This window comes from Molothrus ater, chromosome 2 (genome assembly GCF_012460135.2).
Source record: "Molothrus ater isolate BHLD 08-10-18 breed brown headed cowbird chromosome 2, BPBGC_Mater_1.1, whole genome shotgun sequence".
Classification (NCBI taxonomy): Eukaryota; Metazoa; Chordata; class Aves; order Passeriformes; family Icteridae; genus Molothrus; species Molothrus ater.
The window spans coordinates 91,575,729-91,601,599 of NC_050479.2; the positions used below are offsets into that span (position 1 = coordinate 91,575,729).

At 39.0% G+C, this 25,871-nt stretch overlaps 1 protein-coding gene across 1 annotated transcript in view; it reads right to left on the reverse strand.

Annotated features, from left to right (window-relative positions):
* Nucleotides 1-25,871, reverse strand: part of SLC22A15 (solute carrier family 22 member 15) — a 41,136-nt gene that overhangs the window by 9,718 nt on the left and 5,547 nt on the right. The window contains exons 2-11 of the mRNA XM_036382689.2: nt 17,382-17,594; nt 14,143-14,275; nt 12,960-13,124; nt 11,368-11,497; nt 9,395-9,610; nt 7,910-8,050; nt 7,068-7,153; nt 5,473-5,593; nt 4,544-4,616; nt 1,831-2,019 (exon numbers count right to left, since the gene is read on the reverse strand). Coding sequence (XP_036238582.1) covers nt 1,831-2,019; nt 4,544-4,616; nt 5,473-5,593; nt 7,068-7,153; nt 7,910-8,050; nt 9,395-9,610; nt 11,368-11,497; nt 12,960-13,124; nt 14,143-14,275; nt 17,382-17,594 — 1,467 coding nt within the window. The remainder of the gene's footprint in view (nt 1-1,830; nt 2,020-4,543; nt 4,617-5,472; nt 5,594-7,067; nt 7,154-7,909; nt 8,051-9,394; nt 9,611-11,367; nt 11,498-12,959; nt 13,125-14,142; nt 14,276-17,381; nt 17,595-25,871) is intronic.

Consider the following 25,871-nt stretch of genomic DNA (forward strand, 5'->3'; position numbering starts at 1 on the left):
TGTTTAACAGCTTCCCATTTTATCAGCACTTTCTTTGTGAGCTTTAAAATAAATGCCTAATGCATTCCAGATATAACTTCACTGAAGTTACAGGATTAGTTAAGGCCCGAACCAATGACATTTTCATTCAGATTCAGTAATTTTAATCCATCCTGGGCAAAATGTTCCTGAAAACCATTCAGAACAACGCCCCCTTTTCGTGGGTCCTGTTCAGGTTGGGATTTTTAAGACGCCTACAGAAGGACAAGCAAAGAAGATTTAAACTTGAGAGGACTGACTGACATAAGCTAACCAATTTGTGGGAATACTAACAGACAATACTTGTCACCTCAAAGGGTAACCAACTAAGGACTGCAGTTGGTTAAAGAAGAAATGAAAAATGGGACTTCCCACCTGTAAGCTGGAACACCTGCACTGCTTACAAAAATTGCTTTCGTTGGTAAACCATCTGCACAATTGAGATGTAATAATCATGTAATTACCAAAATAACAGCTGATGTCAACGTATATGATGGATTTGTGTAGTCAGCAAGAACGTGGTGCCATAACACATTATACAGTATGGTTGAAAATGTTTATAAAATAAGCATGTAAAGTACCTAAACTATAAAATTAATGGTTACAGGGCTGCCTTTTTCAGCCTTTCTTCAAGGGTGCTTTTGTCACTAAACTGTGCTGTCCTATCAAGAACTATTACAGATAAACCTGGTGAACAAGGCAACGCATTGAAGCTTCTGATAGGAAGCAAATGTCCCTATTCTAGAAGTATGTGACTTCTGTGAAAATAAAATTAGTAAAATGTGAAAATGAGTACCTATGAATGTCAGAGTGCTTGACCAACAACTATTCAAATGGAAGTAAAGGTGGTAAAATGATCCTGTCTCATCTCAGCCTAATGGGGCAACTAACATTGTTTGTTACGAGTTTCCCTTAAAGTCTTCTGACCACTTATTCTATTTCTCCCTCCATACTTCAAGTTATAGGACCAGGATTTAAGTAAGTACCTCCATACTTCAAGTTTTAGGACCAGGATTTAAACTTTAAAACTTTACCCAGATTGAAACATCCACTCCCAGCTCTCTAGCCCCTTCTCTCTAATCCCACGTCATTCACAGAGAATTAACCATGTCAAAAAACCTCCACGTGAGTAGAAGATACAGAGAGGTATCCAGGAAGACACCCAGAGAGGTGTCCAGGAGTTTAATGAAATAAAGTGATGTGAAAATCACAATTCAAGGAAACCTCATTGAAAAACATCCTGCTGCCACATTTATTTATGCTTATACCTGGAAGTTTTGTAGTTCCAGTGTTTTCAATGAATCTCATTTCCCAAAGTCAATAGTGGGAGAGATCTCAGAGGTTAGTCTGGCTTTAACCCATTCAGAGCCTGTCTAGTACAGACGTGCTAACTGGCACTGCAGAATAGCTGGGGCAGGTCAGAAGTAGTGTGCTGCCTTTGAAAGCAGCCCTTCACAAGCAGACTTCTGGTTTTGTTAACATCTAAGGCTTCTCAAGCTTCAGTGTCCAGCTTTGGCTGAAACACACTGTAGCAATCAGTCTTTGAGATTAGAGATGCACAGACATCACTTTATCCCAAAGGGAAATGTTGTAAGCTTGTGGCCTTGAAGGGATGAATTAATCCAGCTATATTTCAGCCTGCATTTCCAGAAAACATTTCAGATGTGATGGTAGGACTGCTACACTATCTTCTCCTTGGGGCCTAATCTCCACAGGCCAAGAATCACTACCCTAATCTATTTAGAGTGGCAGATTCAAGCTGACAGCTGAAATAAACACAACAGAAAAGTGCTAGGAAAAGAATTAGTATACCTGTGAGCCATCTAGGGCTTGCAGTGACATGGCTTCATCACCCAGCCTCCAATAGGAGCACACCTGCAGGTCTGAAATAGTTTCTAGCAAAGGGCTGTTTAAGGTCTCTGGCAACAACAAGCTTAAGAGCCCAGACAACAGACCAGTTGCTCCAAACACAATGTAAGGCAGAGACCACTGTACAGATTTCTGGAAAAAATAACAGAGTTAGGTTGAGATTGATTCCTTGTAGTTGCATATTAAAGGACCTAGCCTTTACAACCATTTCCCCTGGCAGTGTTTGTGTTTCTATTTAGCACAAAAGTCATCAATCCTTCTGTCGTGGGTTTTTTTGTTTGTTTGTTTGGGTTTTTTACCAGTATTGCCAACTGTATCTTGTCAATACTATTAGAACCCCACAGATTTTGTAATGAACTTCAATAAAAGAAACACCTGCTGAATTTGAACTCAATTCTTGCCTCTAATGTATGTACTTTGTAACAAATGTAACATTGCTCTATAGAAGGGAATAGATACCCCAGAAACACAGACGTGCTGCTTGGAGATCTCTTGAGGTCATCTAGGCCAACCACCTACTCTAAGCACAATTACAGCCTCAATTAGATAAGGTCAATCACTGCTTCACATAATCAAATAGCAACCCCCCCCCCCCCCCCGCCCGCAGTAGATTGTTCCAGGCTGCATTATGCCTCTCAAAAACATTATTTTCTAAATTACTTATATAACCCCCCAAGCCAAAATTTGTGATAAACATATGATAACAATGTGGGATAGCCTTACAAAAGCTTTCCCTGCTCTCCTCCCTTTCCTCATCCATATTGCCTTCCATGATGAAATAAATGGCTGACTATCAAATCAAGCTGGCTGAGAAGGAATTGTTCTTAATAAATCCATGTTCACTGATCCCAATTACCTTCCTTGCCTTCACATGCTTATAAACAGATTCTGGGAGGTCCTGTCTCAGTCCTCCCACAGACTGAGTTAGAGGTGCTCAGCCTGTCACACCTGGGTTCCACTTTCTGATATTGAAGACACACACAGGATGAGCCTTTTTCCTCCCACAGCTACCAGTGATCCTTCACTATAATACTGGTTTACCACAGATGATGAAAACACTTGCTCCACTATCACAACCATTCTTATGGAATCTTACCCCATGGAATGGAAAGCTTTCAGCTGTAAGTGTTCTTGAACCTACTACTCCTCCTACTGTTTGCTGGCCTTCTGCTTCCTCAGCTGTGCTGACAGGCAGAGTATTGGAGAGAAGCTTTGTCTCTCAAGACTGAAGCACAAGTACTTCAGCTTATTCCATGTCACCCACCAACGGGATGCCCCTCCCATTCATCCACAGGCATATTTTTCTTTAGCTGACAGAACCCCTATTTATGCTCCTGGCTAGTTTTAGCTTCAACTGAGCTTTGGCATTCCTGGCATCACCTGTAACAGCCCAAGCAATGTTTATACTTCTCTTCTGATGCCTGTCCCTGTTTTCACAGTAAAGAAGGCTCATTTTAAAACAGGGAAAGAGTTTAGCTGTTTGTTTCAAAAACTCACATCGTAGAGAGCAATTCTAAATTGATGCAAATAACAGGCTGTGATCAAATAAAAGACCAACATTTCATCTCTTATCTCAACAGTTAACTTCTCCTATTTTTACTATTATGAGATCTCCAGGCAAAAGACACTGAAAATTCTTACAAATACTGGAAGAAATGGTGAAACACAAAAATTACTAATTGTTTTCTCAAATCAGGGTTCATTTGTTATGCAACCAGAGCTACTTTCATTTTCATGGAACCCCTTCACACATTATGATCCAAGATTTGTGTTTCATACAGTATCAAATGTCTGGCAGACACAACATAATGAATGCCCCAACTGCTACATAAAAGCTGCCTATTAAATCCACCTGGTAGACGGGCAGCACTCTTGGCTTTGCCTGTTGCTCCCCAGAGGTGCTCACGCTCTCACCTGCCCAGTGCTTCGTTCTGCAGACTAAAAGACTCTCTGTGCTCACCTGCCCTTTTAACCTTCTGCCTTACATGTAAAATGGCAAATGGCAGAGAGGAATATTACCTGAGAATCTGTCACATAGTTCACAGGGCCTCAGCAAACAGCTGGGAAAAACTGGCACACTTTTTCCTGCATACACATAACACACTAAGCACAGGAAAGTAACGGTATCATTCCCATGTTTTGTTCTTTAAAATCTTTCTTTGCCTTGCCAGTGCATCAGATCTCCACATCACCTTCATTTACTGAAAGGCAAACTGCTTTGCTGATATTATAACCCATGGATATTTAATGAAGTGTACTGACATTAAAACAAACTTTTTCTCAAAAATATGAGTTATTGAGCCCATATGCTTAATTTGGATGCAGTAGTTCTTTTAACCACATGGGTGTTTTGTTATTGCTTGTGCAGGGTTTAAAATTTGGTATCACCATCTTGGTGATTTGAAATAATTATATTTTAAGGTCCACTAGATAGGTCCCAAAATTCCTACAGAGCTAAAATATCTTCTAAATTAAATAATGCTGAGGTTCTGTCTAATCACACAGAAGATTCTGCAATGCTTTTGGCCTACCATGATATTTTAAGATAGGCAATTTATGTATCTTAATTTATAAATGAAATTTATCCCCCACATTCCCATCTCTGGTGCACCAGAACCACAAAACAAGAATATATGTAAGAGAACTTCAGACAAACCAATGAAGGGACAAAAGGTGCAATGATTCCACCAACACGGGAAAACATGGAGCAGGCACCCATTCCAACATTCCTATGAAAAAAACCAAAAAGAATTAATCTTTTGAAAAGTGTTACTGAGCAAGGAAAAAGACTCATCAGTCATGACCCTGAGCACATTAACTGGCAAAGAAAAGTCAAATGTAACTGAAAGCATCCCAAGACCGGAATGAAACGTGACTTTTGTGATTAAAATGAAGCAAAACTCCCCTTTAGATTCAGAATTTTTACATACACACATAGGCAAAACAAGTGTGATTTCAGTTCATACATCTTGCCCATGTCTGAAACTCTGGCTGAATTAATTTATTCAAATCCTACTTATCATCAGATTTACCCACTCATGAAAAACACCACAGTATGGTTTCACTGGTGGCTGACCACCACATGCACCTCTATGGCAGAAGCTCCTGTCTTCCCTGTCAGCAGAAGCAGGGGGTGCTTCTGACCCTACTGCTGCTCAGACACAGCCCGTGAAGCATCAAGTTACTTCAACAAAGTTTACTGACCAGCCATCTTCAGTGTTCCTGGTTAAGTGTGTATGATGATAGAGTTGTCTGGTTTTATAAAGCACTCATTAAAAGAAATATCTGCAGTGCTATAGTTATCCTCATTAGTAGAAGGAGTTGTAAGCAGGCCAAGCAGCTAAGGGTCTATTTTACTGTTACATAAAAATACAGTCAGTCTGAACAGAACACTGCAAACTTGATGGAAGAAGGAGTGAGAAGATGATAAGGGAAGAAATTTCAGATGTAAAACTACATCTAACCCTTATATGTAACTGAAAAAATCAAATTAAAAAGTATTGTTAATAGAAAAAAAAAAGAGAAATAAAAGATGATCATGTAAGAGAACCAGAAAAATGAAGACTTAAAATTAACTTGTGTTACCTTATGACAGTGGGATAAAGTTCTGATGTGTAGATGTAGACAATATTAAAAGCAGCACTGATTGTCAGTTTTCCCAGCAAAGACAGAGAGCGACTGTTCACCACTGCAAACACTCCAGTATCTGAGAGAGAAAATGTGACCCTTGTAAGGTTTTTGAGCACTCCAATACACCTCAAAGCATTTCAATCACACAATAGTATGGTGTGAAAAGGAATCTAGTGAAGAATCTAAAAGCTGAAGCTACAACTAAGTATTTTCAGTCTACCACTAATTAAATACTAAATGAGTTCTATCAGAAAGTTCAAGAGGAGTATAACAGATATCTCTTCCAAAAGTGAGTAATTTTTTTTTAAACAAGAGTCCTATTCATTGTCATTTCTATAGTATGACAATATTCTTCTAACATTATTACTTTGAAAGGAAGATGCTGTGAAGAATCACACTTAAATTTCCTATCCAGCTTAGTTTATCAGAACAGCCAGTGCTTATCTGCTTTTAATAGGCAAATCAGAGCTCATGCCCAGTGAAGACAGGTGCTTGCTTCTGGCCAGTGAGCCCTTTCACTTCCCCAAGCACTTCACCTTTGCCTGACTTGGGCAGTTCAGTACACAGATGATTTCCTGGGGGGGGTCTCATGGTTCTGTCCTCTCTTTTCACATCTTATGCTTGGAATGACATGAAAAAAATACTTGGTTACTGGTACCAGCCAAACCAGAATATTTCCAAGTGTCCATGCTCAAGGACCTGGAATAATTCTGAAAACTTGAGTTGCATCCCTTTAAAAAAGCTTTACCTATTAGACCTACTGCCATCTAGGGCAAATTCTGTACTCTGTCATAGATGTTTAATTTCTTGAATCACTCTTCAAGCATTTGAAACATTCTCTTACTTTATGAAAGGTAATATACATCCACAGATCTTACAAGCAAGGTGAATTTATCTATCTGGTTTTAAAAAGAAAAATTGCTACATAATCTGAAAATTAACATTAGTGCATCTTCACACAAAAGATGTTTAATTTCACATTTTTTAAAGACTCCCCAATTCAGAAGTTTATCAGAACGCTCTCCTGAGCTGTAAATTGTGTAGCCACATTACTATTACCGCAACCACACTACTTTTGAATATTACAGAGCAGTGTGGGAAAGATGGGAACTTGCTCCAGCACTCAGTTCTTCACATCTTCTAATACTGATCTTCCACTTGGAGAGTTATATCCAAGTTTTATGGGTACTACTTACACTAACCTGTCATCTAGCTATAGGAGATACCACAAGAATATAATTCATTGGGATTGTGTCAGAAACACTGGAAAGAAGTAACCAATGTGAACAGAAGTAAAGGGCAGAATCCAAAGGCAAAAATTCAAATCCAAACCTTACTAACAAGTTTTCTCTAAGGTCTTAGGGAGGTTAATGCTTATTGTTCTTCTTCTAATGAGTTGGCTCATTAGAAAAATGAGCTTCTCCAGCTTCAAAAATTGAGACTCACATATGGTATGAGCCTAATCTTCCAGCAGCCATCAAATTGTTATGCTGTAGGATGCTGCTTTTACCAGATCTTATCACATACTCCAGAAACAAAAAACTACTTACCTCTCTTCTTAGGCAGAAACATGACAATAAGACAGGCCAATCCTCCCAGGAACAGAAATGCACTCAACGTTCGCTTCCGACCAAACCTGATACACAAAGGTAACAAAGGTTTGTATTCTGCATTAGGTTTGTGGGTTACAGAGTAATGAATCCTCTGAATTCACACTGACTCTTTCTTTGCAGTTGGGAATTCTGAATTCCATCTTCCACCAACACCTCCTCTCACACCGTTTTTAAACAAGCTTCTGCTGCACACTTAACAAAACGAGCGCCAACTTTATACAGCGACTGACAATTTCTAGGATTTGGGGTTGCTTCCCGCTGTGTGTGACATTTGTAAACCTCCTCAGGAGACACAGAGCAGAGACTGGGAGGAAATTCTACAAAAACAGAGAGACATTGGACAATGGCTCTCAATGTATCGTGGTTCAGGAAAAGGCAGAATATCTGCTCTGCTCTCACAGTAGCTCAGAGAGGTACTGCTATTGCAGGAAACCACAGGACAGCCCGGGCTGAGTGGAGTAGGGATAGCTCTGTCCCAGTAGTGAGGATGGGATGACGGGGCAGCGGTGGGAAGGACGCTATCTAGTGTTAGCCTGCAGGCAGCGCAGCTTCCTCCGAGCTACATCAACCCCACCCAAGCCAGAAGGATGGCTCACCGTGAGGCGAGCGACTGAAAACAAGCTATAAACTGCTATTTGAAGTAGACATAATGGCACTTTCACATCGAAGTGGGAAGCCCCACACAACAGATACAAGCTAGGAGGTGTGATACACAAAAAACCTATCTTTGAGAAAAGTTATAAGGAAATCCTGAATGAGTTAATAAATTCCATACTTACCATTTTTGGTTAATCAAGTAAATACAGATTGGGTACGCTGGGATTTCTATCAAGCCTGACAGGGCTAAATTGGCATAAATATTTCCACCTAAGTCACCCACATTAAGGGTAAGACCGTAGTAAACCAAGCTGCACACAAACCTGCAAAAGACAGGAGAAAAAAAAAAGTGAAATCAGAGCTGACACTTTGCCTGCCAAATCAAAGCACTGGTCTGACACAATACACTATAAACTATATCTAGTGTTTCAGCAGATAGGTCTAAAATGTTCCTCTGTGAGTGTATGACACCTACTAGGGAAATAAACCATTTTGTCCCAGCAAAGACCCAATTCCTGACTTACAACTGAGTAAAACTTAAGTCTATACTTACAAACAACATGCATAAACCAGTATAAAGTTAAAATACAATCATGACTCTATTATTTGACTTCAAAAATGTCCTTGTCCCTTTTGTTTTTATCAGGTTACACTTTCATCCACACTTTTTCCAATTGTGTGTAAACCAAATTTCTCAAGCAGTTCAAACAACACTTCAACCTTCTTTTAATTTCTACACCCTGGTCCCATTTTATTCATTCATTCTCCAACTCTGTTTAACTTTTCTTTTGTAACCCTATTGTGATGTTAACCCCTATAAAAGGGAGTTGTCTTTACAGAGAGGAAAGAAACTGGTCACTAATTCATTCAGCAGCAAATCAGCAATTCTCATTTAAGGAACAGAATAATCAACTATTTATTCAGCAGTAAGTACTTTGAAAAGCAACATGAAAACACTCAGTGCTGTATGCTGACAAAGTCATTTGATTTATTCTTAATTGATATATCTTTCCCAAATATATGCATTATAAAAGGAACTATATGAGCAGTCATGCCCAAGAACCTGCATACAATGTCACACATAAGGTTTTTTTAAAGAAGCAGCAAAAGACCTCAGAGCTACCAAGATATCTGAAAAAAAACAGGCACTTTTGGAGTTAAATTTCTACTAGTAACTGGAGGGAGCATCATGGGCTCCTGCTCCTCACTGCAGCAACAGCAAGCACTTTCTCTTAAGATCTGTTGCCTACAATGTCTACTCATTAGACAAGGTAGGCCCCCACCTGTTAATGGGCTCCTTACACACAAAACAAGAAATAATCCATGAGAAGAGATACTGACAGCTGTGGGCCTAAGAGGAGGATACTGTGACTAATCTCAGCAGCCTTGTGGGTCAGAACAGAAGGGGCAGTTCTCAACTATTTTGAGACTCAAAACACAAGATAGAAATGCAGAGATAAAACACCTCAGAACTGGACTGTAAAAACTGCTTTGTGCTAGCAATGTACTAAGGAAATACTCTAATAGATACTTAAATAATATAAAGGATTCTTTTTAGGTACAGTGTCCCTAACAATCTGTAGGATGAGGCAATTCTCAGCACCACATTCTCAAAGACTTAAAGAGGTCGCAGCAGCACAGCTGGGCCTACAAAGCATTTCCAGTACCAGGTGAACATCATGATCAAGGTGCGTCCCAGGAGAATCCTGTATCGGAACAGGTCCAGAAAACTGCCAGCCTCTCTGGAGCTCCTCTCTGCTGGGAGTTTTAATGAAAAAGTGCATTTCTGCTTGCGGTTCCTCTTTGCAATGAGGTAGAGGGCATCTTCCGCCTCGTTCAGACGGCCCTGGGAATAGAGCCAGCGGGGGGACTCGGGAATGAATCTGAAACACACACACACACACAGACACCTTTAGGGGTTTTCTTCTCCATGAGGCTGGACTTGTCTAAAGGAATAAGACTGAAATGCACTTCAGTATAATAAAGAGTTTTCGAACAACCCTTCAGGTATAAAATTCATGTACTGAAACAGAAACAAAACATGCTGAAAGGAAACGTAAGGCGTACATAATTTAGATACCAAAAAATTACACTGAGCGCATACATATATACACACATAGAACGACATTACAAGTATGATTTTATACATATATATATATATATATATATACACACATATACAGGCAAGTATGATTAGGATCCTGTCTGTGGAGAATACATAATAAAGGAGGCACACATTACTACAAGTAACACAGGATATTTTTTAAGAGCCACTAGTTCCATTTCTCATTTTCCACAAGACCAACTTCCACTTCCCAGTTTTCAGCTTTTTACCAAATTCTCTCCTATAGATAAGAAGGCAGAAATTGTGCAAAGGTCATGCTCCTTGTGTGCACTCTTCACCTGACAGGTCTGTAACTCCAACAATATCTACTACACACATCTTTTATTATATTCAGGCTTCCAGACCTAATTTAAACTTCAGCCTTTGGCCGGAAGCTTTTTAAGATTTTTGTCTCAGACCAAAAATTTTATTTTTCCTCTAAGTTTAAAAGAATGTGATTCTGTGTTTTCACAAAAAAAAAAAAAAGAGCTTAGAAAGGAACATACTTTCTTCCCCAGGATAAAAATCTGATAGTATTTTCTACATTGAGTAATTTTTAAGCAACGTGGCAGGGAGGCAGTGTGAAATTTGGAATTTAAAAAAATCCTTTTCTTACAGGAAAGACAGGTTTCTGAGCACAGCTCTGAAGTCATGAGCATAACTCACTTCAAAAAGTTGTACATACCAATCTGAAAGTTATTTTTTTTTTTCCCAAGGGTGCCTATCACCACAAGGTTTTAAATATCTGAAGTGTCATCTCTGCCTTTCACCTCATGAACAGCCTCAAGGACCCTTCCCTGAGTTCTTTGAAAGGGTTTGTGGATTTTTTGAGGAGCAAAAGTTTTATTCAAAGAGTTACTGGAGTGAAATAGACATTGGAAAGGAAAAGACCTCTAGTTTAAACAGCAGCTAAAGTAATTTCCCTCTTTTAGTTACTGAGATTTAGATGTCAGAAAGCAAGTAAGAAAAGAAGACCACACTGCATCACAGAGCTTTCAGTGCTGAAATTCACAAAGCTCCTACTATCACCAAAAAGATCCCATTTGAAAAATTAAAGGGAGATGCTCATTTTTTCTTTTGCACGTCACTTTTAAGACTGGACAGGCAAGCAATTTTGATGCTGTTCCCTCTGTGTAAACACAGGAGAAGCATCATGTTATCACATAAATACGAGATCATTCCTGTATCTTTTATCATGTATTCAAAGTGCCTCGTAGCACACCAGTTTAGGTCATCTACAGCACACCAGCTAAAGAACAGGATGTGTTTCTCTTCCACCCTAGAGACTGTTCCCATCTACAGGAATACTGCACACACAGTACAGTGCAGACTTACAGGCTCAGATATTGCAGCACTACTATTTGAAGAAACCACATACCATATGGGGAGGAGGGGATGTGTACAAGTTGAGAGAAATACCTTATTTACATCATTTCATGCCATCCTAGAAAGGCAACTTGAACTTAATAGTTTGGGTACTCAGTTTAATTTTTTTTTTGACATCTTTCTTTATGAAACTTGGTTTGGACAACTTACAGAGAGAAGAGAAAGACGACTGCTCCTTCCAGATTAACCACAACAGCCAGAGTCCTCCAGGAACGAATGAAATACCCTAATAAAGCATATTGGGCAATTCCAACAGCAAAGAACAAGCCACCAATAGAACCTAACACACAATTAAAAACAAAAAACATCAGCACTTCTGTAAAAAACACTAGTAAATCTCAACAAATGGGATCAGACAAGAACTAACTCTTTACTAGCAAAAATTCACTCAGCAAATCAGGCAGAACAACAACTCTTTGAACAAAGAACACCCTGTCCTTCATTCATGCAGAGCAGAAGTATTACATCTAATTGCAAAGATCAATAAAAGCCCCTTCTACATCCTCCACACCCAACAAAGCCCTGTGAAAAATGAAGCCTTCTAATTCCAAATATAAGTATGTATGCAGCATAAGTATGCACCTTTCTATGTGTAAAAGTAAATACTAGAAAACATTGAAAAACTGGTAGTTTTAGGAATATGTAGTATTCATTTATAGCTTCCATGATTTATAAGACATCCTATTTTAAAACAGGCTCAGCATATAGCACTTCTTGGGCTTTGTAAGTCAGGCCCTGGAGCTCTAGTGGTGCCTTAGGTTTTAGCTTTCATATTTTTCAGATTCTCTACTGCTTTAGTGTGTAGTTCTGAACTTCATATTAAGGGATGGTAAGCTCTCTTCACAGAATAGCTAGACAAAACAATTCCTTTTCTAGCTTGGGACCAAGGACCACTGATCCAAATTTCAGGCCCAAGAGCATAAACAACAGTGGACTGAAGAGAGAAAAACAAGAAAGATGGGACTTATAACCTAAAGCTATAGTTGGACAATTAACTCCAATATGCAAATGGATCAGAACTTATAAAAGTGAGAGACCCTGTGACTGGTCACACGTTTTTGTGACCATTTTGGTTCATCTTGAGTGTAGCCCTGGCTGGGTTCTTTTACGGGCCCAAGGTGCATCCATTGAGGCCTTTTAATAAATACCTACTTTATTCTTTAACTCCATCTAGCCTCTCTGCTAGGTCAGCCTTCACAAGGCACCGGTAGCAGTAGAGGTTACACACATTTCTGAAGGACAGGTCCAACACCAGCAATCAAGACAGTTAAGGGGGTCTGTATCTTCTAAATTCTAAGGGCAATTACTACATGGTACTTTTTTTAATAACATATAAGCAATAGTTTTCTCATCCTCCTATGATATAAAAACACTTCTGATTTCTTTTTAAGAACTGCCAGGAAGGAAAGAATTTATATTTAGTGTATGAACACTTGGCTGTGTTTAACAGAGTCCAACATTGTGATTAGTAGAGCTCAGTTGTGACAAACCTTGGATGAGTATTTAGCTAGTAACATTCATGGGAGAGGTTTCAGCTGGATCTTTGTCAACTTGAGTGATGCAGAGATCTGAATGGCCCCAAGTCATCTGCCCTACTTGTCCAAGGTTCATATTAAACAAGCAGAGTTCAAAGGCTGTGATCAGAGATATGCTCAAGCGGAGCTAAATTTGCAACTGCTTTGTGTGCCTCAAGTGGTGTGTGAGATTGAAATCTATGAATTCTGACAATAAAGGCAGTTTACCTGCTAATGCCCAGTAGGCTGTACCCACACACTCATTCAGTAGAACAAAGGCTACGAGGGACATCCCACCATTCATCATCCCTACCAAGAATCGGGAAACGGCAAAGAATTCATATGAGGGCGAGAATCCGTTTGCGATGGCAAACAAGATGTCAAGTGCAAAACCTGGAAAACAAAGCAAAAGGTTTAATTTTAGAAGGGTACCTAAAGAAACAGAAGCAGTTACTGGTATCTTTACTTGATGCCCAGTGGCATCTGTCCTAAGGCATCATAGTAAACACTACCACCGCAGGTTTGGAAAGAAATTTAAATACCTAGAGTCAGTATCAAAAAGGAGGGGACACAGAAGGAGTGGTTTTCTGCTACATAGTTTTCAGTTTGAATCTTTAAATTCAGTTCATAGCAGGCTTTTTTTTATACAGTCAGAACCATTGTCTGACTCCTGTTAAAGATGGCTTTATATTTGTCCCTGATACAGAAGCCATAGGTTAAATATATGACCAAATATCCCTCCTCATTTTTAGAGAGCAGTGTCTAGAAACCAGAGAAGAAATATTGCCAAGGGACAATACATGGTGGGTTTGCATGCAGAGCTGACCCACCTTTTTGTGCTTTGAACGAGTGCTGTTTCTTCAAAGAAAAACAAAAAGCATAAAACATTTCTTTAAACTCTACATGCTCATGCATTGACACACAAATTTATACATACACAAAACATGCAGTTTCAAATGTTGTTTCATCCAGGGACAGTTAGAAAGTTTATGAGCTTCAAAACAGTATGAGGATCACAAATACATAAAAATTAAATCATGCAGTCAGGGGATAAAACATGCAACAAATTCCTAACAGGTTATACAGGTAAGAATGCTGTTACAAAACTACTAAACATAACTAATTGCAACTTGCAGAGATCCCATGAGCACAATGTTGCACAAGTGAAAGCCTTTTACAGTGTGACTCACAAACCCAGAACACCTCACAGAAATCCAAATGGTGACTGAACAGTGAAATATTGATTTGTCGTCTCAACTTCTATGGCACAAGTATATTGGAATGCCAAAACAAACAAAATCACAGCACATGATTTACAGCTGCATATCAAGCTCTCAGCAGAAACTGGGCTGTTGCCACTGATCTTCAGGGACACGACACCTTCGTGCCATTCATTCTGTCGAGGGGTTACCTGTGAGATAGACTTTCTTCCTCCCGAAGCGATCGGACAGCTGCCCAAAGGAGATGGCTCCAACAAACACACCACTGAAGTAGAAAGAACTGGCAGCACTGACTTTGTACGATGCATTGCCAATTAAAAACCACTGGATGGAGGGGGAAGAAAAACCAGAAACAACAAACCAGGAAAAAGGCAAATTAATCAGAATCCGAACAGTTCACCAACAGCTAATAGCTGGAGGGGATGTTACAAATTTTAAAGAAGATCAAACTCTTCATAAATCTCCTAAGCACCATATTCAGTAAATCACCAGTCCCCACTGCTGTCTCCCAAACTCCTTGCAGGATACTAACAATTGCAGTTCTCCCAAATCAAATGCAGTCTTTGGTTCTGAAATCAAGAACAGATTCCTCACAATACTCTAACTTCTGCAGCTTTCTCCCGCTTTCCTTCTTTTGCCTTCTTTTACACAAAACTGTTTACTTAAACCGATTCAGCTCTACCTATTGACATGTGTCACTGCAGTGTGTAGAACACACATTGTGGAAAAAATAGAAGTGGTTTATGTACTCCTGCACATGCTCCTCTTTATGAACTGTCTTGTCCCTGAGCAATACTTTGGTAGCATTAGACAGGCTAGTCAGGTTTTCTGCACACACTCATCTTTTTTACAGTGTACTTCATCACGTCCAGTTCTCTTCAATTCCAATACAAATACATCTTGAAATGTTTGATTCTTACAGACTTAATGTCTCAAGTTGAACCTGACAAAATTCTTTGGCCCACAGAAGTGCAGATTGAAAATATATCATGCTCTCAATGTTCAAAAGTTATTTTCTTTTGTATTCTAAACACTCCACATCTTCTGTTCTTTTCTTTTACTATTCCTCTTGCACCTTGAGATAATGTTTCCTTTTAGTGACAACCAACTCTTCTTCCTGTGCTGGTAAGCTGGTGATTATGTCATTATCCCTGCAATAACTCTCTAATCTTCTCCTCATAATCTCCTCTTCCTCTACCAAAATCTCATTAAATATCCTCTCTAGCAAAGCTTATATTATTTCAAAGCTCAGTTATAAACTACCTCATCATGAGAACAGAGCCATGCAATTAAACCTCACAAAGATTAGGATGATAACAAAACATCATTCATAAGCTCCAAGAAAATAACTTGCTTACTTTCTGTATCTGCTTCATTTTGAATTGTTACTTTAACAGGAAGGTAGTTACTGATAATAGTAGGAAATGCATCCATAAAGTGCCAAGACTGACAAAATTCAACTGAAACCAACCATATGACCATAAATCAGCTTCTGAAGTTTCTGCAGACTTCAAAAACAATTGCCAGAAAAATGCATATGTAAAACAATTGCATATGAGATTAATTTTATCCTGGAATAACATGGTCAGTTTGTTTTATAACAGCTACAAGAATCATGCCCTAACTTTTGGTATAAAAATTTAAAAAGCTGCCAACATGAAAATTGTTGACATGAGACGCTTTCTGAATCATTCAGGGATTAAGGGATAATTTGGTTGTAAAGCAAAATTTCTTCTCAAGATTTATCTCGATGTCTAAGCCCTTTAGAGAGCTCAAGGCTTTTCTACATAAAAACATGCTACATATATGCTTATTCAGAAATCAAGCTTTTTACATCAGAATCTTTTTCAGTGTAAATTTGTAATGGTCATGCTATCAACGGTGCCACAAGGTTAAGCATTGACATGCCCTCTTTCAATGTAGGAAAAAACTTCTTTACAATCAATCATGAAATTAGATTAATAATGAATTAGTGGTGAAATATTCTCCAGCTATGTATGTTCTCTCTCAAAATGCTTGCACTTAGCACATAACCTCCAAATACACCAAATATTCAGCTAACAAATTCATAAAAATTGTACTTTAATAGGGGAAACAGAAGGGGTATGAAGATTTTATTCAAATGGGCCTCTACTGAAACATATGCTAAAGAATTAGAAAGCAGACTCTACACAAGTTGCCTTGAGGTTGGGGTTTTTTGGGGTTTTTTTTGGTGGGGGAGATTTTTAGGGTTTTTTCTTGCTCAAGCAGGCTTTGTTCTTTACCTGCATTTCTTATTTATGCAACCAAAATGTATAAAAGATCAGTATAAAATCTATGTCATATGCTAGCCTCTACAAGCATGTCTGACTTGTCAAGTTTAAGAGAGCAAAGGATTCTTTGGCAAGTTAAAAAAAAAAAAAAAACAAAAAAGAAAAACCCCAGAGAAAATTTAAAAACCTTACTGAGTTTTAAATAATGCTTAAGAAATCCACCATCCATTAAAATTTTAATTTAAATGGTATCATAAGTACTCATATCCTCTTTACTGAGAGAATAAGTAGCAATGCCTTTTGTACACAAAGACTTGGTACTATTCCAAAGCTGGCCATTTTTATTAATATGCTCCTAACCAATAAACTGCTTTACAGGAGTAATCTGGATAGCATTAATACCTCAGGATAATAGCCACAAACAATCAAGTGGTACTACACTTGACTCCACAGTTCAGCTCTACATTCAGGCCTTGTAACCAATGCACTCAGGGCTCTTGTAAAGAGAAATTTGACATTAACAGATACTGACAGACCCAGGAAGGGCAGGTGTTGCACACAGCAATGCAGAGTCTGGAATCATTCCTGTAGGGAATCACCTAAAGAAATCACCTAAAAAACAGAGGTTGTGCCAACAAAGCCAAAGCTTGTCTTGGAATATAATGTGATGGAGCTGCTTTGTCCACCTGACTCCCCACTGCCCATGTTCTTGCATGTCGAGCTGCAAAACCTGCAGGAGCCACTTTCTCTTCAGTTCCTCCAGTGCTTTCTAACTGCATGATGGATGCACTACATGCACTGGACTCAGAAAGGGGATGGCCAGAAAGCAGCTCAGAGTCCATAAAGGATTTTGAGCAAATTAGTAAAATGAATGTCATGATTCCAGCTCAAATGTGGAACCAGGCTGCAGGATGCAATATGTAACCTCCAAACAGAAAAGGTGGGAGGTTTTGGAGCAGAACACTGATCAAGATCTGCACAGCAATATAAAGCTAGTTTTTGTTGCCAGTAAAGACATGAGCACATTACCTGGGCTCTAACTGGAGCTAGCATATTTAATTTGCTAATCAAAACATGCATTAGTATGCAAGAAAAAAGCAGTACAAAGAGACCCCCAAAACCATCTCAGTAAGATTTACTATTCACACACAAGGCTGCAAAACACATCTCAGACTCACCTCAGAGACTATGGATGTGAAGCTGCTGTCGAAGTGTACGTGCTTACGCACCTCGCTGCTATTGGCAGTCAGAAGCCATTCCCCAAAAGCTCCCTGCTCGCTCACTGAGTGGTTGCCATGGCTCTCATTAGCTGAGAGCCCTTGGAGATCCCACTGGTAGGGAGGAGTTGCACCCACCAATGCGATGAGGATGGCTTCAGTGGCCACATAGAGCTGGCATGAAAGACAAAAAACATCAGAGATGCTCAGCTTGAATCCAAGTAATGTCTCCTCCACAGCTGTGTGAAAAATGCCAATCACTTGGTTTAAAATTTTAAAATTTTAATAGTAATAAAGTGGTTATAAAAATAGTAATACAATTAGAGTAATAATAATTTGGGTAATTTGATTTAGGACAATATGAGACAATAGCAACAAAGAGTTACGGACGTCCGGGTACCTTTTTCTGAACAGCACAAGCCCGAAAAAGGGCACCTGCTAACAGAGGATTAATCCTTAAAAACAATAGCCTGTTGCATATTCATACACCTCATACATGATGCATAAATTCCATTCAAACACAGGATTCTGTCTGGTCATCAGCAACTTCTTCCTCATAATCCTAACGGCGTCATCCTGACTGAGTGAGGCAGGAAGATGTTCATTTCTCCTGACAATGGAGCAATAAATTCTTTTTCTCTGAAAGATTTAGGTGTCCTGTGACTGCTATCTCAGTGCGAGTCCTTTCTTTAGAAAAAAAGTATCCTACATAGCACAGTTTCTATTTTAACATTTTGTTATAACCTAAAATTATATTTAACACACTACTTAAGAGAATACAGCATTACTTTCTAACACGACACATATAATATTCATTTTAATATTTGTGAAAAGCCAATAATAAAATATGCATTTTTCACAGCCAGATCGAATCAGTATTAAAAACATTCCTACTTTTGTATTTGTCTTCTACCACTATGAGATGTCATGTATAGCCCTTATCTACCAAACAGCACACACTGAAGAACCACAGCTCTAACAAAGTGGTTCTTGCACTTTTTATGTGTGGGATATTTGAGAGAAGTTTCCCTCCTGACACCTTTTTCCTCAGTCAGACAGCCCCAAACTCCCACTCACAGCAGGTTCAGATCATGGATGAAGGAAAAGCTATTTGATGTAGCGTCTCCTCAAGCCAGGTCTCATAAGCTCTTGGAGATTTATATCACACCAAGATAGCTCAGCCACCTCAGGTGGCATAAAATCAGCAGGATGGCTTCTGTGGAGGTGCTGGAAACAGAAAAGTTTTAATAAAAGGCAAAATAACAAAGCTCTTTAGCTCTTTACAAAGAAAAACCAAGCCAGGGCAAGAGGTTCTTGCTCCTGGTAAAACACCTCACAAAAGCGATTAGTTCCTTTGTTCTTTTCTTTTTCTAGTAAATTGCTTAGGTGGGACTTTCTGGCTTCTGTCCAATTGGCTGTCCTTGAGTTTGAGGTGAAGTCCCCAAGGACCTATGGGGTGTCTTTTTACCCAACTGAGGACACAAACTTCCGGGCTTTTTTCCTTTTTTAGGAGACAAAGGATAGTTTTCTCACTCTGTCAACAGGGGGCACATTCCTACAGCTATTAGATGTGCCAAGGAGGAGAAAACCCCTATTCTTTAATGCAATATATTACTCTTCTATCCTCTCCTTCCACCTGTGTTGTTCACTCCTCTAATTTGGTATTTGGGCTAGATCTCCTCCTCATGTTTTAATATCTAATCCTTCCCAGTTCTGACAAAATGAATTCCTTGCTGGCTTTCTGACTTCTGTGGACCTGTTTTACTTTTAGAAGAGACAGGAACAACACACATGCTTTTTTAATATACCTAAATAATAACAGATATATACAAGGTCTAAATAGTGATCAAGTCACTTTTGTTAGGAAAGAATAAAGAGAACTGCTGGAAACCCACACATTTCAAGTCTGATCCAGAGCTGGGCTGCTACTGCTTGCTGAGAAGAATATTCATAGGTCACATTATAACTACAGCTCAAAACCCCATGGTTTGAGACCTGTTTGAACATAGAAATGGCACAAATTTCCAAGAGAAGATGGGATCATAAAGTCTTCAGGGAGACAAAAGGCATTGTTAGTAACAGCCCCACACTCTCCAAATAAAACTGCTTCATCTCAAGCCCTCATTGAGGAACTATACTCGGCACAGTGGTTCCTGATAAAACAAATAAACAAACCCCTTCCTCCAAAAAACCCTCATTCATGCCTCTCCATCCTTCAAACCCTGCTTAGGTGCCTCCTGAACAGTCCTTGCTCTGCTCCCAGCATCTCCTCCCCACGTTCCTGGGGAGAACATACCCACAGGAAGAGCGTTCTCTCAGAAGGTTGCTTCACAAATAATTCACTAAACTGGGAGAACCATGGGTACAAAAAAAGCAGCCTGAGGACCTCGGAATCCTGATGCAAGCAACATCAGATAATATTGCTCTGAGCAGCTGAGCAGCTGGAGTTACACCCAAATCTAAATGAGAATTATTACTAAACTAAAACAGAGCCCCGAGTTAGTTTCTGAAAGCAATTTTTACCATTAGCTCCTCTTTGTATTCTACTTGATAAACTGCTACTTTAGTGGCAGGAGGTAGATAAATATTTTTTTAAATAATTCTCTTTCAATTTTCCATTTTCAGAAGAAATTTGGAAAAAAAAACCAGTTAACTGTTATTATTTAAGAACAACTTCTAGATCGACAACAATGAAAAGCAAAAGAACTCATCTGGGAAAGAAGGCAATGACTAAGATCACTTGGGAAAAGAGGTTTTAAAAAGCTGAGTGAACATGTTGCTAGGGATGTGTGGATACAGTACTCTCAAGAACAGCTTGAAATTACTGAGAAATGAGAATTACAGGTCATGATGTGTGGTGCATCCCCCTACACTGACTCACTCAGACAATTATGTGCCAGGGCTAAGTGATAACATCCTTGCTTTTGTCCTGAAATAATAAGCATATTTTTGAAGTAGGTCAAGAAGCTAAATCCTCAAGGCATTTGGTTTCAAGAAGGAAAACACAGCATTTTTCATTTTTGCATGAGGTGAAACCAGCTACAGAAAACTGAATAGAAAAATAAGTGATTGCAGGCACATGCAGAAACACTACAGGGCTTTTTCAATATAAAACCACCAACAATCAGCCTTTGACATCATAGTGGGTGCAGCAACTAAGGATATCACAAAGATAGAAACACTTTCAATTGATTTGTGCACTCAGCAAACCACATGAAGACAGAGATGTGTTTTGATATTATCAAATAGTATTGTTCTATACTCAAGTTCACTGAATCACTGCTGACACAAAACTCTCTTTCCTATTGGGCACCTGCCTTGTATTCTGGATAAGAGGTACAGTAAACCTTATTAATGTCATAGTGGAAACAAAACAAAGCCCACAAAACACCCCCCAAAACTCATTGACAATTCTTAAGGTCAGAAGCATTTTCTAGAAGTGATTTTAAAAAATTGACGAAGGAAACTCTAGACTTAATTACAAAATAAAGCTTTCATTTAAGTAAGAGTTGTGTTAATGAATCTGAAGATTTCTCCCTTAAGTACTCTAAATGCTCGCATTTAGTATTAGTAACATACTTGTGCGGACTGGTGAACAACACAAAACAGTAACAAATCAAATAGAAATGTTATATAACAATTGTGTAAAATATAAATGACTACATTATATGCATTGTGGCAAACAAAGCCCTTGATTTTCATTTGTTCTATAACCCAAATCAAGTCAAATATATGTCATTTAAGTGTATAGTTCCTGTTCATAAAATGTTTTAATTGGCTCTATATGGATATTAACAGTTCCCTACCAAATTCCCTGCACTGATCTGTATTAATCAGGATGAATACCAAGTACAGGGGGAAAGGCACCAGCTCCCAATCATTAATGATGAGATGCTTAGAGTTCCATTAGTTGAAGTTTCTCCTATTTGTCAATATTCTATTTAGGTTAAAATTTTATAGTCTGCCTAAATTAGAAGACTGTGGTGTAAAGGAATTTATTAAAAGGCAATGCCCTAATAACCTGTAAACTTTCATGTTCCCTGCTAAGTAGAAGGGATTTTAGTTAGCCAGTTAAAGCTATTTCACTAACAGATTTTGAAATTAACTTAATATTAATAGAAGTGACCAGCTTACCAGATGTTTGCTTTCATTATAAATTACATCCAAGAAAGATGCAGAACATCGAATAAGACTAGCAAGGAAGGGGGAGAATGAATTTAAAGTTTCATTTGTGTATAGTGAAATGAGCACAAAAATAATTTAAGAAACTCTTTCAGACCTCATAATTTACCCATTATGAAGCACAAATGAAAAAACAAAAGTGAGACTTCGATTCTAGGAAGAGGAGCTTTCTAGTCTTTAGTCAGTTTTTTAGTCAGCTCATCAGCAATTCTCAACTAGCCTGGTCATTCTAGACAAGTATCAGTGGAAGCATTCATTGCTGAACAAAATAATGAGCAAGACAGTAACTTCCAACCTTTCCAATACAGAAACATTAAAACTGCACCCTGAGGAAGGACAGAAATTAAGGAAGAACAATGAACGACCTTGCTCTGGCAGAAGCTTTTGATAAAGAGATTGTTCTAGTTCAGGATTAGAGTAATTTCTTCTAAACCCATGGCAAGCAGCTGAAAAGCTGGAGGGCAACCTAATTTTTGAAAATCTGATGATCTCATCTGCTCCAAATCATCTCCAAAGGGTGATTTGGCTTTAAATCCACATTATTTTTTCTCCTCAATAACTCCTATGTAGAAAAGCCCTACAACGTCTTCTTGCCGCAAAATTATTCTTTGCTGCTGACAACACATTGCTCCATGAAAGTCTCCTTCCCTTCCTGGTGGCATGGTAAGAGGGAGAACACTGTAAGACAGGAAAAGCTGTGGTAGTTAAAGCGAAGAATCACCATGTGCAGAAGAACATGACATCTCAAGTCCTTACCAAGGCCAGACCCACTTTGACAGGAAGTATTTCCCATGCAGAATGTAACCATTGTTGGTTGTTATAACCTGTGACTTACCAATGACAGAGTGGACACATATTTTGAAAGAACTTAGGGTTTTTGCAGACAAATGGAGAAAACCTACACAGTTTAGAGTTTTTAAGCCTGAAACTGCTGGCCTCCAGAATCCACAGCAAGAAGTCCAAAGTCTGTCCAAAACCTTAAATGACTTCACCCTAGAAATTCTTTAACATCCACAATGGAGACAAACACTGCACAGCAGACCATAACTCTTAGAGCCTCACCTCCTACTGGTTTGTGGAAAATGTCCCTCTAGCTTCCCCCTCCTGTTCCAAATATCCAAACACACCCCTCAGCTCTGTTTCGTTCTCAGTGTTATTTTGGTGGGCAGTGGCAGCAGCAGGGGTTTGCTGCTCCTGCTCAGCCTGGGTGCCCATGAGCCAGGTGACTGCTGCCATACACAGACAAGAGCTGCTTTACTTTCCACAGGCAAACACTGGTGTCTGAAGAGCAAATACCTTCACTGTACAAGCTTTCTGCAACATATCCTGTGTACACACCTTTGTCTGACAGGGCCACGGGAACACAGCACCCTCACTCACATCACAGGTTGACACATCTCTGAACATGAATAATGAAGTTATTTTTCTGCCTTTAGAAACACAAGGCAAAAAGAAAGCTCACGGACTGGTAAGTTAAAGAACCAAGGCAATACACATGAACCAAAATTACAACAAGAACTATCAATACTACCTCTGCTTCAATAGGAATATTCAAGGAAGGCAAACTGCATTAATGTGCAATCAAGTGCCACAACTCCTCAGTCAAGTACCAGCTACATAGTTTCACCAATATCACATCAAAAGTGCCACTCCACTCTTCTTATAAGGAAAAGGACTTAGAAAAGAATAAAGCAAAGAAATGCTGTAAGTTCCTATTCCAGTTTACGAATACAATGCAAAGCCCAGGAGTGGACCATCCCAATGGTATTATAGGGTAACATGAAAAAAAGTCAGGAACTGCTGGCAAAAAAAAAGCAGGAACTGTGGGCTGACAAGTATCAGGCAGGGTTTAGTGCTGCTTCCACAAGCACGATTATTGTTTTGTCTGCATTTCATGTTTGCCCCTCTCTCTCTGTGTTGGCTATATATTTATCTGAGTCACAGGCAGTATTTTAAGAGATCAAAGTCCTCATCTTTGCATGACAATTTGGGACACTGCCAAGGAATATTGGATGAGCATCCTGGTCTCAGAGAGGCAGTTCTGCTAGGACTATAACAAAAGCATACTCTTGGCTAAAGCATTTAACTTGCTAACTTAGTGATTACTTCCAAAGTTTTTCTTTAAGTATCCAGACTAAAAGACAATGCTGACATTTGTATAAGCTACTTTCATTTATTTATTCATTTTAAGGACCTGTCTGAGGGCAAGCAATTAGATCTACTTGTGTTTTATGGGCTTTTTTAAACTGAAAAATGTCTTCTGTTTACTACTATTTCAGAGCATGAAATAGTAGTATGATGCTCCAGAACTGAAAAAATATGTTTTTCCAGTTTCATTGTGGAACTTGCCAAACCATTGATTTTCAGCTTACAGCCTACAGGCCTCAGAATTCCCTGAATTACTTCTTAAAAGTGCTCAGAAAAATAATTAGGAATTACAAAACTGCTTCAGCACTCTTAAATTTACTGTAAAAAGGCATAACCTCTTCAGGAAGAAGTCTGTCAAGGGTTTATAAATGGAAAGATATTAAAGGGCCCTGGTCTTTATACATTTTTAAGACACCAGTAACTAAACATCACACCACAAAGTTTTGTAAGCTATACACACAACTCGCTCCATCTTTCCTTATATGAGGATCTCAAAACCTTCATCGAGCCTTCCAAGGCAAATTCTTAACACCCTTTCACCCTGAGCCCACCATGATTGGGAAAATGACCAGGTAAACACTACGTTTAACCAGGTTAAACTGCAAACTTAGTCAGAGATCATACTGTAAACAGACAAGACCTAGAAAACAGATGTTATTGCTCCAGAGGGACTGCAGTCCCACTCGGCTAATACTTGAAAAAAGCAAACAGGTTTTGCTTAATGTAAACAATACACAAGAAGCACTGTCTTAAAGAAGTAGTTATATTAACTACTCCAGTTAAAATAAGAAAGACACTTGAGAACACAAAACTTTATCAAAAATAAAGAGCAACTATCTCATGCAAGTGGCAAACAACTATTCTGAGTTCAATTACACACCTACTAATTCTCTCACCCAAGAGGAAAGGAATTTAGAGCCACTAAAATGGAGACGTGTCAGTGAGGAGTGCCTTGATATTGCTAGTGGAAAAACACAGGTAATTTATTGCCTACAAAACATATCAAGTTAGAGACTGTGTGTACACAGGGGCAGAAAAGAAGGAAGAGGAGATAATGTGTCATAATACAAATATTTTTAACTCATAGTGTTTGCTACCCAGTAGAATTATGCCTGTTAACTCCCAGGCTGCTCTTCCAAGGGTGCTTAGAGGACAGACTGGCTAGATGGATTGTAGTTTGCCACACTGAAAGGCAAACAGCAGAAGATGGGATTGCTTCAGCAAGTCCAAATATGATCCCATAGCACCAAATATTCTACATAATAACAACTTCACTATTAATAATTTGAAAACATCTCCCCATATGTACCCACAGCCCATACAAAGATGACAATCACTATTGACACTGTGCCTGCAGGCACCTTCCATCCCCATTGTTAAAAAGACTTTGCAAAAATCAAGGCATTCAGCCATGGCTCCAGTAAAGAGCCCCAGAGCAAGTTCCTTCTGACAACTTCACTCTACACACCATGCAGCCACCTTTCTTCCTTTTTAAAAAAAGAAAGCTGGATTCTGGTTTGCTGTTAGGGTTGCTTTTTTGTTGTGTTTTTTTTTTTTTTTAAACAGGCAAAATACTCTACTACATTCCCTCTGTAGGTAAGCCTTCAGAATGTCTGCTCTGTGCCTCTCCCAAAACTCATGCTTCTTGCTACGCCCATCAGCAGTAGTTCTGTTAAGTCTTCACAACAGCACACTGAACAGGCATCTTCTTGGACTGAACTGCACAGAAGCTGAAGTCAGCCTTGTATGTTAAACTGCAGAAGCTCAGCAGAGGTGTTTATACAGATAGACATGCACAGAATGTCTGGTTTAGTGTCAGAGTGAATGTTGTAATCATTACAAGAGCAAGAACATCCAGCAACTGGCACTTAATAACACCTACATATGAGCTCAATTGCATGTGCTTTGCAGTTCAGATACAGCTAAAGAAGGGAAGGTCTTGAAGTTACAGCTCACATTTCTTCTCTCCTCAAGCTTGCTCTGACCATACTCTTGCAGATAAATGTAAAGCAGATAAATGTGTGTGAATGATGCACTAGTTTGATTAAGACACAACATAACTTTAAGGGAAGATGAAGGCGTAGGTAGCTGATGACATATTCCTAACTTCCCTCCACTAGG